The sequence below is a fragment of the Cyrtonyx montezumae genome, unplaced genomic scaffold (assembly GCF_038088225.1).
Source record: "Cyrtonyx montezumae isolate F1298 unplaced genomic scaffold, pur_monq_1.0 scaffold_36, whole genome shotgun sequence".
Classification (NCBI taxonomy): domain Eukaryota; kingdom Metazoa; phylum Chordata; class Aves; order Galliformes; family Odontophoridae; genus Cyrtonyx; species Cyrtonyx montezumae.
In genome coordinates, this window is record NW_027072041.1 from 4,150,759 (window position 1) to 4,174,930 (window position 24,172).

Sequence of the window (24,172 nt, forward strand, 5' to 3'; positions counted from 1 at the left end):
CTCATGGCAATAAAATGTAACAGAATATAGGCAGAAATCATGGAATCATAGAATCACCATAGTTGGAAAATTCTTCCAAGATCATCCAAACCAATTGTCCACCTACCACCAATATTTGCCCACTAAAACATGCCCCTTAGAAAATTGAAATGTTTCTTGAACACCTCCAGGTGACTCAATCACATCCCTGGGCAGCATGTTTAGCACCTGACCACTATTTTGGAGGACAAATTTTTCCTAATATACAAGCTGAACCTTGCCTGGTTCAACTTCTACTCCCGCACCACCACCATTTATCTCTGACACTGTTAAGCCAACAGATTAAAATAAGAGGCATTACTTTCAGAGCAACACTCTTGAGCACCAGTTTAAAAAAGGTTGACAAGCCGTGCATTGATAATACTGTACAGGTCTGTCCTCTTTGTGATGCAGTTCAGAAATTAACATGTAATAAAGGCTCTTCTAAAAATCACTTGATGTGTATTACTGTAGTGTCGTGGAGGTCTGCTCTATTCCTCAGAGCAGTCAGGGTTACAGAGAGGGTGAGAAGGAAATGTAAATGAAGGTCCTAAATGATGGTAAAAGATCAATTAGGAAATACTGAGATGATTACTTTAATAAGAAATACTGTACTGGTGAAACAAAGTTAAAATTATTAAAAGCTTTCACTCCTGCAAACCGAGAAGCACAGGTAGCCATACTGCCCTATCATTGCCAAATGATACTGCCAACTTGGTGAAAAAAAACCGCTGCAATAAACACACCTTATGAGAATAATAGGACTATTAAATTGCCATGAAACCAATAGGTACAGATTAATGTAAAAATATGTCAAATGAAAATTGTGTTGGATGAGGGCAAGCAGTGTATCTGGTTTTATATAAAGACCACTTGCAGCTACCTAAGATCATTCTTGATCATGTCAAATCAAATAATTCAACAGTCATAGTACTGTGAATCAAGCTGTGTTTGTGAAGCAAGGGATTTCTTTCTCTGGAAAGATAAATCCAGTTAGTCCCACAAAGAAAAAGAAATTACTTGCTTTGTATTGTTCATCAGTGGGTCTAGTATGAATAAATATCATAATATTTACAGGACCAAAACGGTTTGCAAGAGTAGTATTTTTTTGTTTGTTTGTTTATTTCTCTTTTTTTCTGCCAAATAGATGAATGCATTCTGGAAAACAGTTATTAGAATAGTATTAGTAAAGAAAATGAAAAAAATCCTTTGATTTAATTTTAGAATAAAAATCTTTGAACAACTTCATCTTAAGGTAAAGAATTATATGAAGACTAACTGGTCTTCCCTTTTTTGACATCTTACATTTTCATAGGTCACTTTGGCTCATCGGTAGCTTCTTATTTCATATTCTTACGCTGGATGTATGGAATAAACATGATTCTCTTTGGACTGACATTTGGACTTGTAATGGTGCCTGAGGTGTGATTTTTTTAAATTTTCATTGAAGATTGGTATGTGAATGTCTGTCTTTGCTGTGACATTTCATAGGACATGACCTTCAAATAATTGTGTAATCTCTTTATGCTCTATTAAAAACTAGTACGATTAACAAAAGCCATAAAGGTATACTTTATTTGTAGAAGGTTGTCTTTAGAGAGGTATCTTGAATTAATCTTAACAGAAAAATGTAGGTAAGATTCTGTCCCAGAAGTGGTCTTACATTGCCTGAAATGGTGCAAAACTTCAAAAAAGAGAGTTTATATGAAACTGAAGTTATTGTTGTCTACTCACTTTCACTCCTTCACAATCTATTTTCTAGTGACCAAGTGGGAAATTGTAAGCTGGAAATTTCCATTTGTTCCTTAGTATAACAGTTCAGTAGTGTGATCCATTTTCCACTAGACCTAAAACAGAGAATATGTCCAAGTATTCACAGGGAAAGGCCTGGAAGGTATCCCTTGAAGACATATTCTGTGGCTTGGCAAGCATATTGCCAGAACACTGGGACTCAGAATCCAAAAACTGTATCCCTCACAACTTCCCCTGTATTTAATTTAACTAACCAATGAAATCCCACTTGACAAGAAAAAACTAATCTTTTGGCCTTGTCTTTAAAACAAACCTTACTGATTAATTTAAACTTCTTCACTGCCTTTGACATACCGTGGTAACACTTTGATGCTAGTGAAATGTCACTTTAAAAGTAGAAAATATCATTAATTCATTCTTCAGGCATAGTTTCAAACATTAATGTGGGAAGCAATGAAGACGTGGAGAAGTAGGTCATTCTCATTAAGGTGTTAAGGAGCACAAGAAAAGTCTTCCTAAGAACTGGCAGATTACAATCCCTTCCCTTTGTTGGTATTTAGCTTTAAAATGTAAATTGCTATCATCTCTTGTTTCCAGGCTCTGATGGGAAAACCATATGGCTCTTTACCTAGAAAAACTGTTCCAAGAGCTGAAGAAGCTACGGCTATGAACTTTGCTACTCTTTGGGATTTTAGTGTAAGTGAATAATCTTACAATGTTGCATATTCACATGACCTTTTGATTATTAAGAACTTTGTCTTCATTATTTAATATTCCAAGTTTTAATGTGGAATATTTCAGGAAAAAAATGAAAGTAGAACTTTTTTTCCCCACAAATTCTGAATATAGATTTTTTTTCCCCTAGAGGTAAAATTTATGACAAAGCTCCACATAGACATTTCAGTATTTAAAGCAATGCAAAGACTCACTGGAAAAATTGTCTATACCATATCCACATCTCTGGATATTGACTTAAAGATGAAGCTAATCATCTGTATTTATTTATTCCTAAAGATGTCATACTCCCTTTTCACCCTGAAAACAACTTGTCTGATGTTGCACATGATATGTCTCTACAGTTGACCTCTTTGCATAAAGATGATCCAACTTGGTATAGGGCCAGCTGATGAAAATTTTTGTATTGCAACATATTAGTTAGAAGGTTGTTAGAGTTCTCTATAGACTGTGGTCAATGTAAGGTACTTTTCACCTGTGAAATGGTGGATCTAGTTTAGATTTTCCTTCATATTGTTGGAAGTGGCATCTATTGAGATAAGAGTAATCTATCTCTAAATCTGCTGCGCATTCTCTACAAAGAGCACCAAGACTGTAAAGACTTATCTTCTATCACTTGAGTTTTAGCAGTAGAAAGCATGAGCATGATTGCAAAAAGCAAATTCATTTCTTGAGGAAATAAATTCAAGTACAAATTCCTCTATCTTACAGCTCAGTGTGTCCAACCTTTAGCGTACTGACTTACGTTTAGAAAAAGCCTGTTTGTATGGTTTTGGTGCCTTTGAGATCCCATCCCAGCTATGCTGGTAGCATGGAACAGTCCTGGATACTGAGCTCTGCGTGAGCATTTTCATTAGGGTACAGGAATATTTTTGTACCTATCCCCATTCCAGCATTAAACTATCTCTGATCTTCCCTGAAAACACACAAACAAACAAACAATTAATCAAAAAAAAAAGAAAACAGAAATGTACAGTGATTATGCCTCTCCTTTATATTACCATTTTTGACTATGGTTAGGGTGTACAGAGATCATTAATCTTGTGACATCTAGATCTCAGTCCTTTGTAACTCAATACTCTTAGGTATAGCCTCAAATGCCTTCATATTTTGGCTCTTTCTTGGCTCAATTTTAAATATTAAGCCCAGTGGTGCAAATCTGGTAATAATACCACAGAACACAGGAAAATACTTAACTTGATTAAAACATTTTCTCATTTATAAGCAAAATCTTTCAGGCTTGTTAAATGCAAAATACTGAATTTTAAACTAATGTAATAATATGTAGAAGGTACATTGATTGCCTTTTTGACTATAAATACGTATTAAGTAATCAGATGACTTCTCCTTTACTTTTCTCCACATTTTAAAGTCTCTCCTTGTAAAGATATGGATTGGAAGTGAACATTACCTTTCTAAGAAAACATCTGTATAACATTTTCTTATGACTGCTGCATAAAATGACATTATATTTGATTCATCAGGAGTTACACACTTGAATGACAGGAAGAATATGTCTAGACATGTTGCTGGGAATTTAGATAATGATGACATTTTAAACAGAAATTAAAAAATCAGGGAGCTATGGGAGAAATGTGAATTTTGTAGTGAGCTGAAAACTTTATAAAGAGAATACAGACTAAAAAAGGCTTATACAGCAAATAGGAATAAAGTTTTTAAAATAAACAGGGCTGAGGAAAGATGAATGTAGACAGATGGTGGAAGGAGGAGGAAGTTATAATAGCTGAGAGAAACAGGATCTGACAGCTATGAAGAAAGTTTAGTAAATAAGAGTAGCAGTTAACATGAGGAGCAAATGCAATGGAAATTAAAATAGAATAGGGCAGTGAAAGGAATGAATCCTCTAAAGTACTAAGGGTAAAAAAGTTTTCTTGAGGAATGTTCTGTTGAAAAATATTCCCTGAAGATAGTGACACCTTCAGTTAAGCTGTGTAGGAAACAGTACCTTTTATTTGGTAGTGACTATTGGATGTTCAAAGTAATTTATGAGTATTAATGTATTTATTTCTTATAGTTTATTTATATAATAATTATTTATGATATATTCATACTTCATTTTCAGCTAATAATTGCAAATCTTTTTTTTTTTTTAGTTTATACTATGATTAATTTCAGTTGTAGTGAGAACAAGTATAGATGAACTGCATGTTGTATGTTATGATGTAAAGGAGAGATGTTATTTAAATAATATGAGATAGTGAACACCAAAAGGGAAGTAAACATCTCTTTTCAACTAACAGAAACCTCCTACTAATGTATTAGTGTCAAAATAATGATTTATCCACTAATTACATTTTGTCTGAACACTATACTTGTCTTGAATTCATTGCATTCAGCTGGAGCTGCTGTCAGAAAGTTTCTGGTTACAATCATCTAGGAAGAGATTCCTATTCTAACCTGAGGTTTATCAGAAAGCCTCATTTATTTGAATTGTTTTAGACTCCCTCAATTGTTTATAGTTTACCATGTACTAGTGAATTACTCTGAAAAATCAGAAAACTGATCTGTGAAGAGAAGGGGATTCTTATTCTTTTAGAAAAATAGGAAAACTTCTAAGTGCTGAAAAGAAAGATTCGCCCACCTCACACTCTTTATAGCCTTGGAGTTTAAGTGTATAAAAAACCTGCATACTGAACAATCATCCAAAGAATAAGTAGTTATGTAATGACTAACATACTAAATGATCATTCAGTGAACAGAAAAAAATGTTTCTAGACAAAGAAGTTATGAGAATGTAATGTCAAATAAGTTTCACAAAAATATGGAAATGAAGCAAAAATATTTCATTTTTGCTGCAAGTAATCTATAGAACAAAATATGAGGATGAATTTTTTTTATTGGAGATAGAGTTGCCATGAAAAGTTTTAAAGAGAAAAGGTTAGAAAACTTAAATTAAATATTCTGTCTTTCTAAACTTATAAAAAGAGGGATTTTTCCTTCCTGTTAGCTTTAATATAGTGATATTTATGACTGTTCTGAATGCACTGAAAATAATGCTTCATAATGCTGCTATTAATGAAATTCTGATTATGTGCATATCTAACAGACCTGTGATGTTACATTTTTTTGTTGAATTTTCAGGGCTTTGCACAGTATTCTGTGCTTTTTTATGGCTACTACAATAACCAGAGGACAATTGGATGGCTCAAGTTCAGGATGCCCCTTTCCTATTTCCTTGTTGGTGTTGGGACTATTGGCTACAGCTTTATGATTGTCATTCGAACGTGAGTTTATGTAGGCTCTGAAATGAAGTACATTTGTAAAAACAAGAAATATCAATGTTAATCACTGAGACTTTCTTTTAGGAAATACTCTTTGGGATGTAGCAATCTGAAGAGCAGGACAAATGCAACACCAGTGGAGCAAAAATGAAAAGAAAGGCTGACTTCTTTTAAAATTTTATAAGATTCCTTAGGCCTATAATTATTTATTTTTGCATCAACTGTCTTTGTGGAAGTACGAAAAACCCTTACTGAAATACCAACACTTCCCTCCTGTGACTTCAAAGTGTAAAATGACATCATAACATAAGGAACAGAACTGTCAGACCATCTTTTCATAATGCTCTGTATCTAGCATTAAGTCAGTTAACATTAAGGACATTCAGCTGTTCTTTCAGTGATACCTTATGTGAATTAAATTCGTTTACGAAGAAAGAAGGCAAAAAAGGAAGAAACATATGGCAAATTATTCTCTGTGTAATTCATAGTCCACAGCAAACAACTCTCCTCAAGGCTATAGAGGTTAAGTCACATTTGCACAGTGGTTTCATAGAATACTATTGGTCATAGTAAAGATCTAATGCCCTGTGGCAAACATCTCCAGCAGTGTAAAACTGTGCTAAATAAAATGTTACAAACATGACTTTAAATCAGTAGGAAACGTGTAAATGAAACTGGGCCTAGGCAGTACAATTGTTGAGACATTAGGCTTTCAGCTCCCAGATTCTGGACTTGAAATTTGTCTTAGGACCAGAAATGGATTAATTCACTATTATTTTATAGCCAAACACAATATTAGAGTAAACAGTGATGATTCTAACAGTTTCAGAAGAGATACACTGCTAGTAAATATAATGTTTAATAACCTTGATTCACGCACAGTGAACACCTACCACAAAAAATGCCATTTGCTAGAAGTACAGCTTTATAATTTTCTTTGGGTGGAATAATTGGGAAGTTACAGATTGGGATTGTGGGACACTTGTGAATTTAGAGAAGGTCATTGTTAATCTATTCCAGTGTTTTGTGATGTTGACAATATTTTTCACTTTCATAAGCACCAGATTAAATCATGTTCTATTTTTCAAATATTGTGTGGTTTCTTGCATTGGGCAAAACCAAAAGCATTCCAGAAGAAAACAATCAAACAACAGAAACAACAGACAAGCTTCAATTATACATGTATTTTGGAAAACAAATATCTGCTTTGATAAAAAGAGTCATTAATTTAGTTGGAAAATGTCTTTTAAAATACTTATTTGATCATGTGTTTGTGAAGATTAGAAGTCTTAGTTTCTGGGAGTAATATTTGACAGACAAATAAAAAATAGACTAAAAATTATGCTAGCAGAGAACTTTAGAGAATAAAACAGAGAAATTGTGCTGTATCTTCCTTCCCACCTGGCCATGTGACATTACTGCTGGTCTGTAACCTGGTGATCTTAAGAGCCGTTCTTGCAGTCTTCTGATTCATAAGTTCATAAGTTCATAAGTTCATAAGGTTGGAAAGGACCTATAAGATCATCTAGTCCAACCATCCTCCTATCACTATCTCTACCCAACTACTAAATTAAGTCCTTTAGCACCTCATCTAAACGCTTCTTGAACAGCGCTAGGGACGGTGCCTCAACCACCTCCCTAGGCAGGCCATTCCAGTGCCTGACCACTCTTTCAGAAAAGAAATGCTTCCTGAGGTCTAATCTAAATCTTCCCTGGCGCAACTTGTGGCCATTCCCTCTCGTCCTGTCATTACTTATCAAGGAGAAGAGGCCTACCCCCTCCTCACCACAACCCCCCTTCAGGAAGTGGTAGAGTGCAATAAGGTCTCCTCTGAGCCTCCTCTTCTCCAGACTAAACAATCCCAGCTCCCTCAGCCGCTCCTCATAAGACTTGTGCTCCAGACCCCTCACCAGTTTTGTTGCCCTTCTCTGAACACGCTCCAGGGCCTCAATGTCCTTCTTGTAGTGAGGGGCCCAAAACTGAACACAGTACTCGAGGTGCGGCCGTACCAGAGCTGAGTACAGGGGGATGATCACCTCCCTGCTCCTGCTGGCTACACTATTTCTAATACAGGCCAGGATGCTGTTGGCCTTCTTAGCCACCTGGGCACACTGCCGGCTCATGTTGAGCCGAGCATCAACCAACACCCCCAGGTCCTTTTCCTCTCTACATTCTTCAAGCCATTCTGCCCCAAGCCTATAGCATTGCATGGGGTTATTGTGGCCAAAGTGCAGGACCCGGCACTTGGTCTTATTGAACCTCATCCCATTTTGCTCAGCCCAGCTGTTCAGCCTATCCAAATCCCTCTGAAGGGCCTCCCTACCCTCAGGCAGTTTGACACATCCTCCCAGCTTTGTGTCATCTGCAAACTTACTGAGGGTACACTCAATTCCCTCGTCTAGGTCATCAATAAAGATATTAAACAAGATGGGCCCCAAAACTGACCCTTGGGGGACACCACTCGTTACAGGACGCCAGCTGGACTTAACTCCATTAACCACTACCCTCTGGGCACGGCCCTCCAGCCAGTTCTCCACCCAGAGAAGAGTGAACCTGTCCACACCACGGGCTGCCAGTTTCCTTAGGAGAATACTGTGGGAGACTGTGTCAAAGGCCTTGCTGAAGTCCAGGTAGACTACATCAACAGCCTTTCCCTCATCTACCTGTCTGGTCACCCAGTCATAGAAGGAGATGAGGTTGGACAAGCACGACCTGCCCCTGGTGAACCCGTGCTGGCTGGGTCTGATCCCTTTATTGCCATGCACGTGTCGTGTGATCTCCCTCAATATCATCTGTTCCATAACTTTCCCTGATACCGAGGTCAGGCTGACAGGCCTGTAGTTCCCCGGGTCTTCCTTACGGCCTTTCTTGAAGATGATTATTCCTGTTCTTCTAGAAAGCAGTGCAATGGGGTGCTGTCCTGTTGATTGGCATCTGGGAAAGAGAAAACATGCACGCATGAAAAAGTGAGGAGTATAAGTGATATTATTATATTTAGAGGAGATATCTACAGCTTCACTCTACAGCTTATTCTATGGAAATGAAATGGAAACACTTCTGGTCTCAAGGAAATGACATCCTGAGCATAGGATTGTTCAGTATTTTCTTAGAGACTCTTTATAAGTAATTACCTTAGTCTAAGATTACCTCAGTCAAAAAGCAGGAACAGAGCAGAGTCTACCAAGACAGTTTCATGATATGCCATTCTGTAAATAAGCAGTAACAACAGCTACTACAGCAACAACAAACTGGCATTAGATTATGCCAGCTTAATAGAATTTGCTGTATCCCTTACTTATAATTCTATTCCTCTGTTTGAGAGAATGCATTTCATTGGACAGTTAGAAATGTGTTACAAACTATTTATTGACATTAATAAAATATATCTGCCGCATTAGTCAGCTTTATAAAAAGGATTGTGTTTCTCTGACCAAAAAGCAATGCAGTGTCCAAGGTTAAATGATTTATGTGCTACCAACAGACTCCATCCTTCTGTTTAGTGGGCTGAATTAAGTGATAAAGCATACAGATACAAGAGCACTATTATTATGTGAATGACAACACTTTGAAAGAGTAAATTTAGCAGTCAAAACAAAGTGAAATCAATAAAGGAAGAATTTGATGTTTGTAGGAACGGTTGCAAATCTTATTTAAAATGAGGTTCAAATCTTATGAGATGAGAGGCAAGCATGAGATCTTTTATTAGTGATTTCTTTATTTTGTTTTGGCTAGTTATTTTAGAAGACTTTTGTTCCTTTTAATGAAGGCTCTAATCAAATCTACTGCAACTTCATCTCTGACAGGTCTACCTAATGTTGTGTTTGAGTTTCTTATTCAGCAGCATTCCTCTGAGATGTTCATGAGGTACCTTCAGTCCTTCTCATGAAAAAATATTATGATCTGATACATTCTCTAAAAATATCAAAATCTCTGTTGTTTTCCCTTGTTTCAAGAAGCAATGCCTTATTTTTATATTTAGATATAACATGACTGGTTACAATAATAATATAAATATATTTCAGAATAAAGCTAGATATTTAGGAAGAATTTAAAAAACAGACTCACAGAACATAACTATTTCTAATTGATCCTTTCTGCGTCTTTTTGATTTTTGTAGAATGGCAAGGAATGCAAATGAGGAAGGTGGTGGGGATGATACTAGCTTTAATTTCAGCTGGAAAATGTTCACAAGCTGGGACTACTTGATTGGCAATCCTGAGACAGCAGATAATAAGTTTGCTTCTATCACTACCAGCTTTAAGGTAAAACAAAGATCACTAAAGAGATGTAATCTGATTTGTCTTTCACATTGTTGTGAATCAGATGGTACTAAGGTCAAGTATTAACTTTGCCTGGAGCCTAGATGCTTAAACCAAAGTGGGCAGATCTAAATGCCTCTGATTCTGAGTCCTTACACATTTCCATCCTGCTTTTCTGTTTTCTATGACTGCAGAACTAATTTTAGCAAGATGGTTCTATTGAAAAAATAACCCATGCTTTTTCCTTGTTTCTGATAGATTGCAATTCCTATAAAGCTTATACCTGAAAAACTTGTTTTTTAAAAGGCTTATTCATTCTTCTTTTGCTACTCAAGAGATACCATGAGACTGCAGTAACAAACGAAAAAACAAAAAAGTGCCTATTCATCATATGAGAAGAATTTTCATCAGAATTTTGAGTGTATACTTGCTTTGCATAAGGAAAGTTTTTGTTTTTGAATTAATTATGAAACACAGCCCAATTTGTAATACTAGACTTTGATAGGCCTCTGATCAGTTTGAAGTGCATGACGATTTCAGCACTCATACTGTGAGTATCTAGGGCAGGATGAGAGATGCACTGCTGCAAAAACAATGCAGGGAAGTATTTTGTCTCTTGAATGTTAAATAAAATGTTTCTATATAGGGAAATGCCAGTGCAGTGTATAAAGAATAATTTAACTTTCCAATGATATTTGGAGAATACACTGGCAATGTGTTGCCAGGTAATGAATAGGACACTAGCCTTGCAACCATGATGTTAAACAGCAGTAGGAGCTGGAGGACCAAGCATTATCTATACTGTCCTATCATATACAACATAATGATATAACCAGTTTGTTTCTCCATACTGCTCACCCTCCCTACTGTAGGTATAAATTTTTTTCTGCACTCAAGATAAGTGGAAAGAAGAGGTCCTCAGAAAACAAATATGGACAAAATAACTAAGCACTGAATGTCTGTGAGATTTCCATGTCTGACAATGAATATTAGCTGTAGAATGTCATTTGGAGAACATAAATCAACGGAGATGGAGATTTATTTTTGAGATATACACTCGTGAACATTTACTGCAATCTTTGCCAAAAAAGTGGGTAACAAAAAATGTGAAGCCTTAGCTGTGCTGACATTTTCGAAGTTTTGCTTAAGAGTTGCTGCAGTCTCCTTTCCTTTATGTAAGGAACATGACTGTTAGGAAAAGTATGAATAATAATTAACAAAGTAATTAATTACTACAATTCAGGAGTCCAGCTTCCCTTCTGGACAACTGATATCTGTACCAAAATAAGAAGTTGTAACCAAACTTCCTTCTCATGAGGACATTTCAGACAGAAAACTTTCCACCAGCCACAGCAGGAATCTGGAGATTCCATTTACAACAGAGTCATGGCCAAGGATAAATATCAGGCAAACATTTTGTATTACAGTCTTAAGCTGTATAATGTTTGTTTGTTTTCTTTCTGCATTTCTACATGTAGACACATAGAAAAACTCTGAAAATAAACTTATTTGCTGTTTTATCACAAATGTGAAATTTTTTGAAACTTTTCTGGCTGCTAATCACATGTGTATTACTGGTGACAGCCTCCAAAGCACCTCACAAATTGACAGTGCTGATTTCTTATTGACATGTGAGTGAAGGTTTAATAAGAATTTAGGTACAGTAAATGTAAGCAAAGTGAGATCTGGGGATCCCAAACCCCATGATCCATAATGGTCCACAACAAATTTTCTGGAACAATGTAAGTTTATCTGAAAATATGATGCCCAGGTGTGCATTTGCTTTGTCACAACTTATTTAGCAGGAATTCTAACTGGACAAGCATGTTGGGTATTGACCATTAAAGTACTGATAATACTCTTTTATTTCTAACAAGCGCAGGAAGCTATCGTGGAGGAACAGGAGAGCCGAAAAGAGGAAAATATTCACTTGACTCGGTTCCTGAGGGTTCTTGCTAACTTCTTAGCTCTATGCACACTTGCTGGGAGTGGCTACCTCATATTTTTTGTTGTGAGAAGATCCCAGAAATTTGCCCTGGAAGGTCTGGAGAACTACGGGTGGTGGGAAAGAAATGAAGTTCGTGCTAGCACATTTCTAAAATAGATGTGGTTTGAAACTTCCTCTACTCTGCATGTTGCCTTTTTTTTTTATTATTATTATTATTTTTTCCTGCAGACTTAAGTACTTTGAGTATGGGTGGTAAATGTGTAACAAAACAACTCTTCTAGTCCCTCCGCTTCTATTCTTTAGCTTGTTCTTTCAAATGTTCCTTCAGATTGAATTTTCCTTTATGGCCTTAACTTTTATTTTTGGGAGGGCTCTTAAAACTGTCTAACCACTCTATGGTCTTGCAATATCTCTTCAAGGAGCCTGTTCTCCTGTTGCTGGTCCAAGGAAAGTGACTTGTATGTGGCCATCTCCAACACTAGTTGGAGTTTCAAAGATACAGTTCTGCAGTGTAACAAGAGTGTAACATGTCTTCCAGCTCCATCTGCCAGTCTAGGAGTCCAGTATCTTTTTTTTTCCCTAGAGCAAAGGGAGTTTTGTTTGTTTGTTAGAATAGTGAAAGTGATTGTGTTTGTTGTAACAGTACGCAGTAAGCACCTAAAGACAGTACTGATGTATAAAAACCTGGGCAGGCTTTGCTTTCTTAACAACCACACTAATTTGTATGTTATAAAGCTAGCTGCTTGTTGTTTAATGCTCTGTGACAGGGTGTAAAGTTGATTTCCAATTTACAGTAAAGCAAAAAGATGCTAGCCTCGCAAATCAGATGGGAATGGATGATGATGGAATTAGGAAAGTCAGTCTGTAACTCAGAACACCAAAACTTCACACAGAAATTGAAATATGAACTCCAACAATCTGCCTGCAGAAAGCAGAGAAATTGGCCTGATTAAATTGGATTTAATTACCTTAAATACTCTTTTTGGAACAGTCATATACAAAACTGTTTTGCTTAAGGAAAAATGTCACATCCAAGTCACTCGTTTCATTTCACTGAAATAACAAATAAAAAGTAGCATTGGAAATACACTTGCCACTGTAATCAATAATAACATCTTGCCTCTTACATTTTACTGTAAACTTTTGTTCTTTTTTCTTCCACTTCCCTAGGTAAACATGGTCATGTCACTTTTAGGAATGTTCTGTCCAACCTTATTTGATGTAATCAGTTCTCTGGAAAACTACCATCCTCGAATAGCTCTAAGATGGCAGCTTGGACGCATATTTGCTCTTTTTCTTGGCAATCTCTACACTTTCATTATTGCCCTAATGGATGAAATCAATCTCAAGGCAAGCTGTTTACTTCTCTTCACTATTTTTACTATATACCAGGTCAAAGATGTCTCTTTCCAACTATTCCACAGACATGTTAGCAAAAGATGGGGAAGTCTTGAATTAGAAGGCATTAAAAATTTGGCATTATAACCTCATTATCTTTTCTTTTTTTTCCCTGATTAATTAATTTATTTAGTTGGAAGAAGAAAAGATAGTCAAGTATAATATGACAATATGGGAAGCCAGTCTGTACAATGGCACCATTCCAGAAAATTCAACTGCTCCTCCAATACAGGTGGACCCTGCAGATGTTCCCAGGGGACCATGTTGGGAAACAATGGTAGGCCAGGTAATATAACTTATTTGAGTTCATATTTGAAAAAAATATAGTGTGTTGTAAGAGGTCATGTCAAACATATTTATTCTGTGTCTATAAATATCTAAGAAGGAGGCAAAGGGACAAGGCTGGACAATTCTCATCAGTGTGTGGCGATAAGATGAGGGGAAATGGACACAAACTGAAGCATAGGAAGATCTGTACATATATTCCTGGGAACTTCTTCACAGTGAGGGTAATGGAGCAGTGGCACAGCTGCACAGAGAGGTGGTAGAGTCTCCTTCTCTGGAGACGTTCCAGACCCGCCTGGACACCTACCTGTGCAACCTGGGCTAGGGAGCTGCTTTGGCAGGGGGGTTGGGCTCAACAATCTCTAAAGTCTCTTCCAACCCCTACAATTCTGTGACTCTGTGATTCTGTGTTATGCTCACTGACAAGTGAAATAAAGAAGTGAAAACGTGAGAAAATTAAGATGGAAGACTATTTTTCCTTTCCTTTTTTTTTTTTTTTTTTCCTCAAACAGCAAAGCTTAGAAACAGCTATTTCAATTTTTTTGAATAATTTCTCCTAGGGATGTCCCTCTGCATAGATCATGGCATTGAAAACCTTTTTCTTTCTTTTTCTTTTTTCTTTCTTTTTTTCTTTTTCTCTTTTTCTCTTTCTTTTTCTCTTTCTTTTTCTTTTTCTTTTTCTCTTTCTTTTTCTTTTTCTCTTTCTTTTTCTTTTTCTTTTTCTTTTTCTTTTTCTTTTTCTTTTTCTTTTTCTTTTTCTTTTTCTTTTTCTTTTTCTTTTTCTTTTTCTTTTTCTTTTTCTTTTTCTTTTTCTTTTTCTTTTTCTTTTCCTTTTTCTTTTTCTTTTTCTTTTTCTTTTTCTTTTTCTTTTTCTTTTTCTTTTTCTTTTTCTTTTTCTTTTTCTTTTTCTTTTTCTTTTTCTTTTTCTTTTTCTTTTTCTTTTTCTTTTTCTTTTTCTTTTTCTTTTTCTTTTTCTTTTTCTTTTTCTTTTTCTTTTTTCTTTTTCTTTTCCTTTTCCTTTTCCTTTTCCTTTTCCTTTTCCTTTTCCTTTTCCTTTTCCTTTTCCTTTTCCTTTTCCTTTTCCTTTTCCTTTTCCTTTTCCTTTTCCTTTTCCTTTTCCTTTTCCTTTTCCTTTTCCTTTTCCTTTTCCTTTTCCCTTTCCTTTTCCTTTTCCCTTTCCCTTTCCTTTTCCTTTTCCCTTTCCCTTTCCTTTTCTTCTTCTTCTTCTCTCTCTCTCTCTCTCTCTCTCTCTCTTTTTTTTTTTCCCTGTTCATGGTCAGGATTTAGCCCAGAAACACAACTTCTGCTTTCGCACACTCATTGTGGCAGTCTTCCAGCTTGTCACTTATGCTCCCAACTGACAGCATGCAGCAGAATGGCAGGAAAGAAACAAACACTGTACTCTTCTCACAGATGCAGCATGATTAGCTAAGAACACCCAGGTCTCATCATTTTAAGACTGGAGAGAATAATAATAGCTTTTTGGGCAATTAGATTAAGGCCTGAAACAGTAGTTTATTGGTAAAATAAACTTAGTGAAATAAAAAAAGAGGACTAAGGATTGTAGAATTTTTTATTATTATTATTATTATTATTATTATTATTATTATTATTATTATTATTATTATTATTATTATTATTATTATTATTATTATTATTATTATTATTATTTATTAGACTCTCCCCAAAGTTATAGGAATCAAAAGGGGTGTCTTCTATAGCAGCAATATTGTCTGGAAATCTTTGTCAGATTAATCATACTCTAGGACCCTGGAAGTGTCATTTGTTATGAGCACAAGAAGAAGCAGAGGATATCTTTAACAGATGTGAGGCAGTCTTTCTCCTGGATTTCACAGCAGCTGAAGCAAGAGAAAAGAGCCTTTGACAAATTGTAGTAGAGTGAGCACATTTAGGGACCTTGTACAGTATTTTGTTACTATTGTAACTATTATTGCTTAAAAGTATTCTTAAAAGGAAATATTACTTTAACAGGAGTTTGTACGGCTGACGGTCTCTGACACGATGACAACATATATCACAATTCTAATCGGTGATTTCTTGAGAGCTGTCTTTGTTAGGTTTTTCAATTACTGCTGGTGCTGGGACTTGGAATATGGATTTGTAAGTATCTGATTTGTTATTTTAAATATTTGTCAGATCATCACTCACATGTGTGCATACTAATATATTATTTATGGGTATTTAATTCATTGCTCATATTCAGTGTACTCAGTGCTTACAGCTGGAAAATGTTCATGAATTAAAGAGAGGTGAGTGAAGACGTGGAGATATCACTGCAATCCATGAATGGCACTCGCTAAATGAATAACAGGTTAGAAAGGCAGTGTTACTTTTTTGCAGCACTATGGGCGTGGGGATCACTGCTCCTAGTTTGCACATCCAGGAGCTAAGTCACAGAGCTATTATACATTTTAACATGTGAATATTCACACTATTTATTTAAAGAACCCTCCTATTCTTAGGATTGCTATGGTTATTAAACTATAACACTGTGCAAATGTTCCATTAATATGGAGTTCTTGCTAGGATCTTTGATAGTCATGAGGTTCCAAAAGGGTGAGTTATCCAGGCAAAAGGTCATGTTTTATGTAGTTCAGGTCCTATATTTAGTCAGTAAATTATTTGCAAAATGCTTGAGTGTTGGCTAAGTTTCTAATTAGCACTTCAACATTGTTATGGTGCCTATATTATCAACCCTAGCATAGTAAAGACAGTGTACCTCCTCAAGGCTTGTGCAATGTTGAAACTGCTTTTAGGCTTCAGATGTCCTACTGATTTAGGAAAAACAACCTTCCCTAGACAGACTGCTGAAGACTTTGAATGAATTGCTAAAGGTTTTGAATCAGTAGGCTAGGTACCAAAAATTATTAGAAGTTTGTAAAAACAGAACAAAGAAATCAAATGAGTGGTTTAGAAAGAGCAGACTAAGTAATAATTTGACAACCATTGTTATGTATATATACAGGAGACAAAGAATTATGACAATATGTTTTCTTTAGCATATAAAATGATATTGACTCCTAATGGATGGATCTTGAAGAGAAAATCAGTGTAAAGCACACTCAAATTAGAAATAAGATATTCATATTAAAGTGGAAGGCAAAGTAATGATCAGAGACATCTATCAGTATTTGAAGTTAATTATTCAACAGTGCAATTGCTAAATTTAAAATTTGAAACATAGTTCTATCATCTGAAAAGGATTTGAATCTTAGCAGCCTCACATTTTTTTTTGTGAGGAGACCATCAAATTCTGACTAGCCACTCCAGTGGATAATTTATGGATTATTGTTTTAAAATTTAGCCAGTACCCAGAGCTCTAATTTTCCAGTAGCATCTTCTTCTAAGCAAAAAGCTAAAAGAGATCATCAGAACCATTCTGCAACCAGTATCAAAGTCTGTCTGTTTGCCTTCAGTCATCTTCATTTGCCTCATTATTCACTGATAATATGCAATGAGCATCTTTGCAAAACAATGCAAGTATTACGCTGCTGTTAAAAGTGATTGTTTTAATCTAGTTATCTTAAAAACTTTTGTGCGAGTCTAATGAAAACATTTGTGTTATTTCTTTCAGCCTTCATATTCAGAGTTTGATATAAGTGGGAATGTGCTTGGACTGATCTTTAATCAGGGCATGATCTGGTAAGCGTGCCTATGTCTCTAATGTGACTGTGCATCAGCACTCTCCACGGTACTGCAGTACCTAGTAGTATCTGTGAAATGTCGATCTTGTTTTACTGCTTTAGTTTAATGCCAGTGCAATGCAATACTCTGATATATTTCTAAACTAGCTCTGCATAGTTGAGATTCTGGAACTAGGTACATCAGGCTTTTATAGAGAGTTTTGTAGTAAAAGGCTGGGTGGAATCCTGTTTTATTGTTGATTGTTTTCTAGTCATTTGAATGCTTTGAAACTGAAATATCTTCTAGCTTATTCCGACGCACCATGTGCAAAGGTGCAAATATACATATCTCTATATGAATGTGAGTGTTTATCAAATGTTCCTGATGCAATAGCAGTGAGCAGCCCTTGAGGAGGAAAGATCTAAATTTCATCCCATTCTTGGAACGTAGCAGTGGGTTAAAGAATGCTTGTCATAATGTAAGATGCTCTGCCTTCAGAAGAACTGCCATCCTCAAGCATTACTTACTTCTTGATTCTTTCCAAGGCCCAGTTTTTTGCCTTTAACAATTTTCTGCTAATTACAGTTTTTGCTTGAGTGAAAATTTCCACTTTTGTAATTTCCAGGTTATTTTATTTATTTATTTTTGTCCTGTGCAGCATTAACAGAGCTGCACATACACTCCCTCCTTTGCATACACAGGCTTATTCCTCCCTTATGTGCTGCTAGAAATACCCATTTCTACCCTACTCAGAGTGCTTCGGTTCCCAGCATCTGTGGAAGTGAGGTTTCTCTGGCACCCTGCACACCCATTGTGCCTCTTCTGCTCAGGCTCCTCATTTCAGTGTCCCAGCCATAGCACCACAGTAGCTTATCACTTTCAAGCAACCTGAATGTCTTTGATTTTTCACTTGGTCCCTGAGTTCAGGCCAGGTCTCAGCATGGCTGCAGTGGTAGGGGAAGGGCTGAGTACAGTCGGAGACAGCTTCCTGGGCTGAGCTGTACCTGGACACACCTCACATAGTGTTATTTAGGCTCGATCCTTGCACTGAGAGGAACAGAGGCCCTGGATTCACTGGCCCTGAGCTGGATTTGAGTCTCTACAACCAAGTTCCTCTCCCAGTGCCCTGGCATCACCACTCTGGGCCTGCTTGTCTGGAGAATAAGTTGGTGAGGATGAACATGACACCAACTGTGACATCATAATGTTGTCACGCTGTAAGTATATAGCTTGAAATAGTCAACCACTACTGCTGGTGCACAAGGGATCTGTAGAGTTCTCTGTGCCCAATATAAGCAGCTCACCTTTGCATTCAGTGTGCTCTTATCTGTCATTAGACAAGCATCCTCACTTCTGGTAAGAAGTATTCACAGGCTGCTGTACATCACAGTAATAAACTGAAACTATAAATTCTGCTTACAACTTTTTCTCAGTTGATGGCATTCATTTTCTATTGCTGTGGTTAACACTTCAGAAAACATATTAGTAATCATTCTCTAGCTGAAAGAAGCTTGTGGCTGGTTGTGGGATTTGTTCCTGATTATTCTCTAGGATAACAATTCTATAAATTCTTTTAATTTTTACACTTACATACAAACTATGTGGGCTTGGAAATTGCAGTGCCCCAATATTTGTGATGCTGCACAGAATGTGTAACTTGCGCATTTCTGATGCAGTCATTGTGATACAGCATCTTTCTTGCAGAGTGATGAATTGAATATACCAAAACAGAAAAAAGTTGATTTAACAGTAATGAACATATACTGCCAAAACTGTATTTACCATTACTAGGTACATAGTACACATTCATTTCTGTTTTGTCCTGTCTTCTCAAATTCTGTAGAGCATATTTACGTTCATCTGAAACATAATAAGAAGTGCAGTTACAACTGGTACATAACTATAAGGGATGAGAGATGTATGTGTGCATTTATTTTGTGAATGAAATAGACCATGAAGATCTCCTTTATTCGCTTTTTTTCTGTGTATTCAAAAAATGATTGGGATGCAAATCATTTGCAGCTCTTCTGTGTATTAACAATCTATTGGCAAGATTTTTTCTACCTACAGTAATGCCTAAATACTTTAAATACTTTAAATACTTTAAATACTTATGCCTAAATACTTTAAAAATATTTGTTGAAATTGAAGAGTATATTGCAACTAACACATTTCACATGGGTAAGTGCAGCATCTGAGTCACAGACTCAGATGTGAACAATCCAAATAGTTTAAGTTCTAACATCCCTTATATACATTCACAAGTTTTCTCTTTTAACTTTCACACTCACCTTTATATGTGAACAAAACATTCCACAATCACTCCTTGACCGTGCATACAGGCACTTATCCAATCAGGATTGTGAGTTGTTTCAAGCCACGTGCTCTTCCTCCAATCAGTGCCATCATCATGTGGCTATCAAACAGCTTAATTGACTTTGTTTTTCTCTTCTTCTGAAAGTGTCCTTGGTTCTCAGCCTTGCTTTCTTATGCTATTTATCTTGCTTCACAGCTTCTGCTTTAAACAATCTTTCTTGTATTCCCACAGGTAAGGACTAGGGCCATGTGGTGCTCTCTGCCTTGAATCATAGCTGAAAAGCCTTTATCTTTTCACTGAATGTACACAAAAAGAAGAGGGAAATGTAATATTGTAATCTGACATGTTATCTCTGTACTCTGGAGGTAGTTGATGTATCAACATTTCTTTCCTAAAATGCTGCTAGTATATTAAGAAATACAACAAAGAATAAAGTAGATTAGTATGATATTACTTAGCTTTACTTTACTACCTAAACTAACAGTACAAATAAGAAGTGAGTAACATTTCATTAAGTGATCGTCTCATTTGCAGAGAAGGATGAGTTTGGAATTTTGAAACAAAAACTACATATGGAGAATTCTGTCCATATGCCTCCAGTACGTCTTACAGCTAGGAAAGACAAGACCATTAAAATAAAATAAAAAAAAGTGTAAACAAGGTTTTATGAAATATTGTGCAGTATACATGAATGCCAAGCACACTGAAGTTGGGAACAGGTGGTATACCTTGGCAGTTCTACCGAAAATGTTGTGAGGTTGTGGTTGTTCTTTTGTTTGTTTTTTTCTAGGATGGGATCTTTCTATGCTCCCTGTCTCCCTGCAATCAATGTGTTCAGACTCCATACTTCAATGTACCTGCAATGCTGGGCAGTGATGTGCTGCAATGTTCCTCAGGAGAGAGTCTTCAAAGCTTCCAGATCTAACAACTTCTACATGGCCATGTTGCTTTTCATTCTCTTTCTTTCTACACTGCCTGCTGTGTACACCATTGTCTCCATTCCACCATCTTTTGACTGTGGCCCTTTCAGGTCTTTTCCATTTTACCTTATGCTAATGATATGATCAACTGCGTCACCAGTAAATGATACAGTAATGAAAATAAGTTTTGTTAATAAGTATTATACTTGATATGCTGTATTTTTATTGTGTGACGTTTATCACTGTAAAAATTCTTGAAGCTGGAATCCTAGAAAACTGGTTAATTATTTAGAAAAGGTTCCTTTATGTATAGAATAGAAAATCTTTTATTTTAGTTAGCTGTAATGTAAACATTTGTTGTTCTTGCTCTAATTATGCCAGAGATTACTGCAGGAGCAGTGGCCAGTTATGCCACTACGGTCTTCTGGCTCTAGAGTGATGACTTTCAGTAAATGGTTATGTATGCCTTGTAGGAGGGACACGTTAGAATGCACATTGTTGTGCTGAAGTTGAAGGAGGTGGTACAGACATTGACTACTATGACATCTCCAGCTGACACTGTATTTCATGCTCCTTTATTACCACTGGATTTCTGCATACATTCCTCAAGTTCTAAAGACCTCCATGTTAACTAGACCTTTCTAAAAAATTAGGCCTGTCTCATGCATGCAAACATGTGCCTTCCATACAAGCTAGCTTAGATAAAGCCATACTTTCAATATAAAGTTCAGGACCATTTTCAGCATCTTTACTTGATAGTTTGCATGGCATATGATTTTAATGAACACACAACAACAATCGATACATAAAATTCAGATTTTTTATTATTTTGGTATATTCGTCTAGCTACTTGGTTTAGTCACAGTGACCTAAGAGGTATAATAGCATGACACTCTAAAAGTTTACTGAGGAATAACCTTGCTTAAATTTTACAGAGATGATGGTAACAAAACAAGTGGTGCAAAGTAAGCTTTCTTATTATTTAAGTCACAGCATGGACCCTGATAAAATTGATCCAAGTACTGAAGGAGTTAGCAGATGTTTTTATCAATAATTTAGCAATGGTTTTGGAAGGCTGGAGAGGTGCCTGCCAGCTGGAGGCTGAACAAGATTATATACATGAAGCATATGAGAGAAAACCCAGGAAAATATGGACCTGCTACTTTAACACCATTATTTTGCAAAGTTATGGAGAAGATTATGCTGGGTACTAGTGTGAAAGACAGTTACAGAATTTTAAGTTTTAAATAATGCTAACATATAGTTTTTTGTTCTTTTACTCAGATTTGGTGTGATATGTTTAACTTTTATATGCATACTACTGTATTTACATTGTCAAAATATTTTAATTCGATATATTGATATTTGATATATTTATTTTCTGTCTAATAGTGGGAAAACGAGAATGTTTGAAGTCATATCAGAAACTTTGGAGCATGACTTCCCTTCTTGGTTTGGGAAGGTATTTGGTTATGCCTCTAATCCTGGACTCATCCTACCTTTTATATTACTGATGGTGTACGTATAGAATATTAACTTACATCTCGCTTAATACTTAATGAAAAGTCTATTCATTTTCTTTTGCTCTGAGTCTTAACAGTCTAAATATCTAATTAGAGTACTGATTACCCTGTGATGTCAAGTCTTCTCTTTGGTCATCAGTAATGTGCTTTTCCACAGATAAAGATCTCTTTTTGCTTTTTTGTTCCATGGCTCTTTTGTTTGTTTGCTTTTGCTACTCCAATGGAGAACCTATCAAAATGCAAAAGGTTATGGGATCTGAAGTGCTGTGACCTTGATCAGCTTGTCTAGTAGGTTGAGCTACACTTCATAAATCCTTAACAAGTTCAATACAAAGTTATTAGAATTATGGTTACCGTGAAGTAGACATGTTTCTCATTAACTTTCAGTGTGTCTGATCTTGAGTGCCAGTGCCCGTCCTTGATAAAAATTGTATTCTTTGAGATGGAATTGAAGGGAGAGAGAGAACTATGGAGTTATACTATGGAGATATTCCAGTCTCAAGTATTTGTCTAAAACTCTCTTACGTCTGATTTCTTGTTATGGATTTTTAATAGGTCAGTAGCAGATAAAGAGTAATGAACCTGACTAGTCTTAAAGACTGTATTTAGTCCTTGACAAAGGTAAACTAGCTTACATACATAGAACATCTTTTAGCATACTGAACTAAAAGCAAATTCTAGATAGAAATGGACAGGGCTTTAACCCTACACTGTAGAACTGCCAGAAACACAAAGAAGATTACAAAATAGAACAAAAATTTGCAAAAAGATTTTACATGAAATAAAAGATTCTGAGATGAAATTTTACACAGATTCACTTAATTCTCATGTTTTACCCTTAGCTAGAACAGCAGAGACTAGATTTTCCTCTTAAATGCACAGTTAGTTTCTGATGAATTATTCTGAGCACAATTCATATTTTGCTGTGCTCTGAGGCAAAAATAAAAATAAAATAAAGGTGTGGGGAAGTTTAAAAATATATAAAGCAAAATCAGGAAAAGCAGTGAAAATAGGATATGTAGATTAATGATTTACTACTTAGTTTGAGAAGAGATTTCACGTCAGAATTCCACTAACATAGTAAAAAATAATTATTTCATAGAGTTTTTATGAAAGTAATTCAATTCATTAAAAAATGAAAATTGCATTGTACAGGGATATTATTGTTAAGTAGAATGGGATTGTGATTTTTAAAATTAAAATGTATGATTTTGGCTATTTTTCTGGCAGTACTTCAGTTTGTTGTATTAGAACAAAAGATTTTCTAAGTATGGCTACTCATTTTTAGAGTATATCATACATGTTAATTAAATTTTATTCAATAACTTATTTAACGTTATTCACTGCAACTTACTTTGTAGTGAGGCATAGCCTTATGCAAAATTGTCCTTAGCTACCATACTTATTTCTGCTTTTTATTTAATTATTATTATCATAATTATTTCCCATGAGATAAGTATGCCTTCTTCATACTCCATTTTTCACTGTCAAAATGCCTCTACTGATTAGGAAAAATAAATAAATGAGGAAAAATACAGTTTTGGTATAAGCACAACTATAGTTATTACTATAGGAATTTTGCAAGATTCTTTGTATTCAAACCATTATCTAACAAGTTTTTTTCTTTTTCTTTAAATTTAGCCTGAGTATTTATTATCTCAATGCTACATCCAAATCCTACAAAGAAGCTAACCTGGAACTCAAAAAGAAATTACAAAGTGTAAGGAATGGGGAATCAGTATTTCTGGTTTTTACAATTGTTAGAAAATCATTGTTACTGAAAATGCCCTTTCTATTTCTCCATCATTAGCAAGCAGAAGAAAATAAAAGAAGAAATAAACAAAAGGCACAAAAATCAAATGGACAAGAAGAAAATCCATTTGAGACAGAGCCACCACAGTCAATGCAAAAAGGAGACAAGGAAGATGAATCTAATGCAAATCAAGGTAAACACAGATTTTAATTTCTCAACATGAGGATTAATTGTACACTGGATCATAGGCTTCATCTTTATCTTAACTACTTCCTTTGCCATGATATCTTTAACAAATATTCACCATACTGAATGACAAGCTTTAACCAGTTCATTTTTCTTTCTTTGACTTATTTAAGAAATACCATAACATCATT

General features: G+C 35.6%; 1 protein-coding gene across 1 annotated transcript in view; it reads left to right on the plus strand.

Moving 5' to 3' along the window:
• The window catches only part of TMC1 (transmembrane channel like 1), a 53,644-nt gene extending 29,763 nt beyond the window's left edge, over positions 1 to 23,881 (plus strand). The window contains 13 exon segments of the mRNA XM_065745458.1: positions 1,334 to 1,440; positions 2,368 to 2,466; positions 5,608 to 5,750; positions 9,865 to 10,009; positions 11,889 to 12,083; positions 13,125 to 13,304; positions 13,486 to 13,638; positions 15,630 to 15,758; positions 17,233 to 17,300; positions 20,390 to 20,629; positions 21,912 to 22,037; positions 23,684 to 23,760; positions 23,853 to 23,881. Of these exon segments, the coding sequence (XP_065601530.1) occupies positions 1,334 to 1,440; positions 2,368 to 2,466; positions 5,608 to 5,750; positions 9,865 to 10,009; positions 11,889 to 12,083; positions 13,125 to 13,304; positions 13,486 to 13,638; positions 15,630 to 15,758; positions 17,233 to 17,300; positions 20,390 to 20,629; positions 21,912 to 22,037; positions 23,684 to 23,760; positions 23,853 to 23,881 (1,691 nt within the window).
• Positions 23,882 to 24,172: the final 291 nt, after the last annotated feature.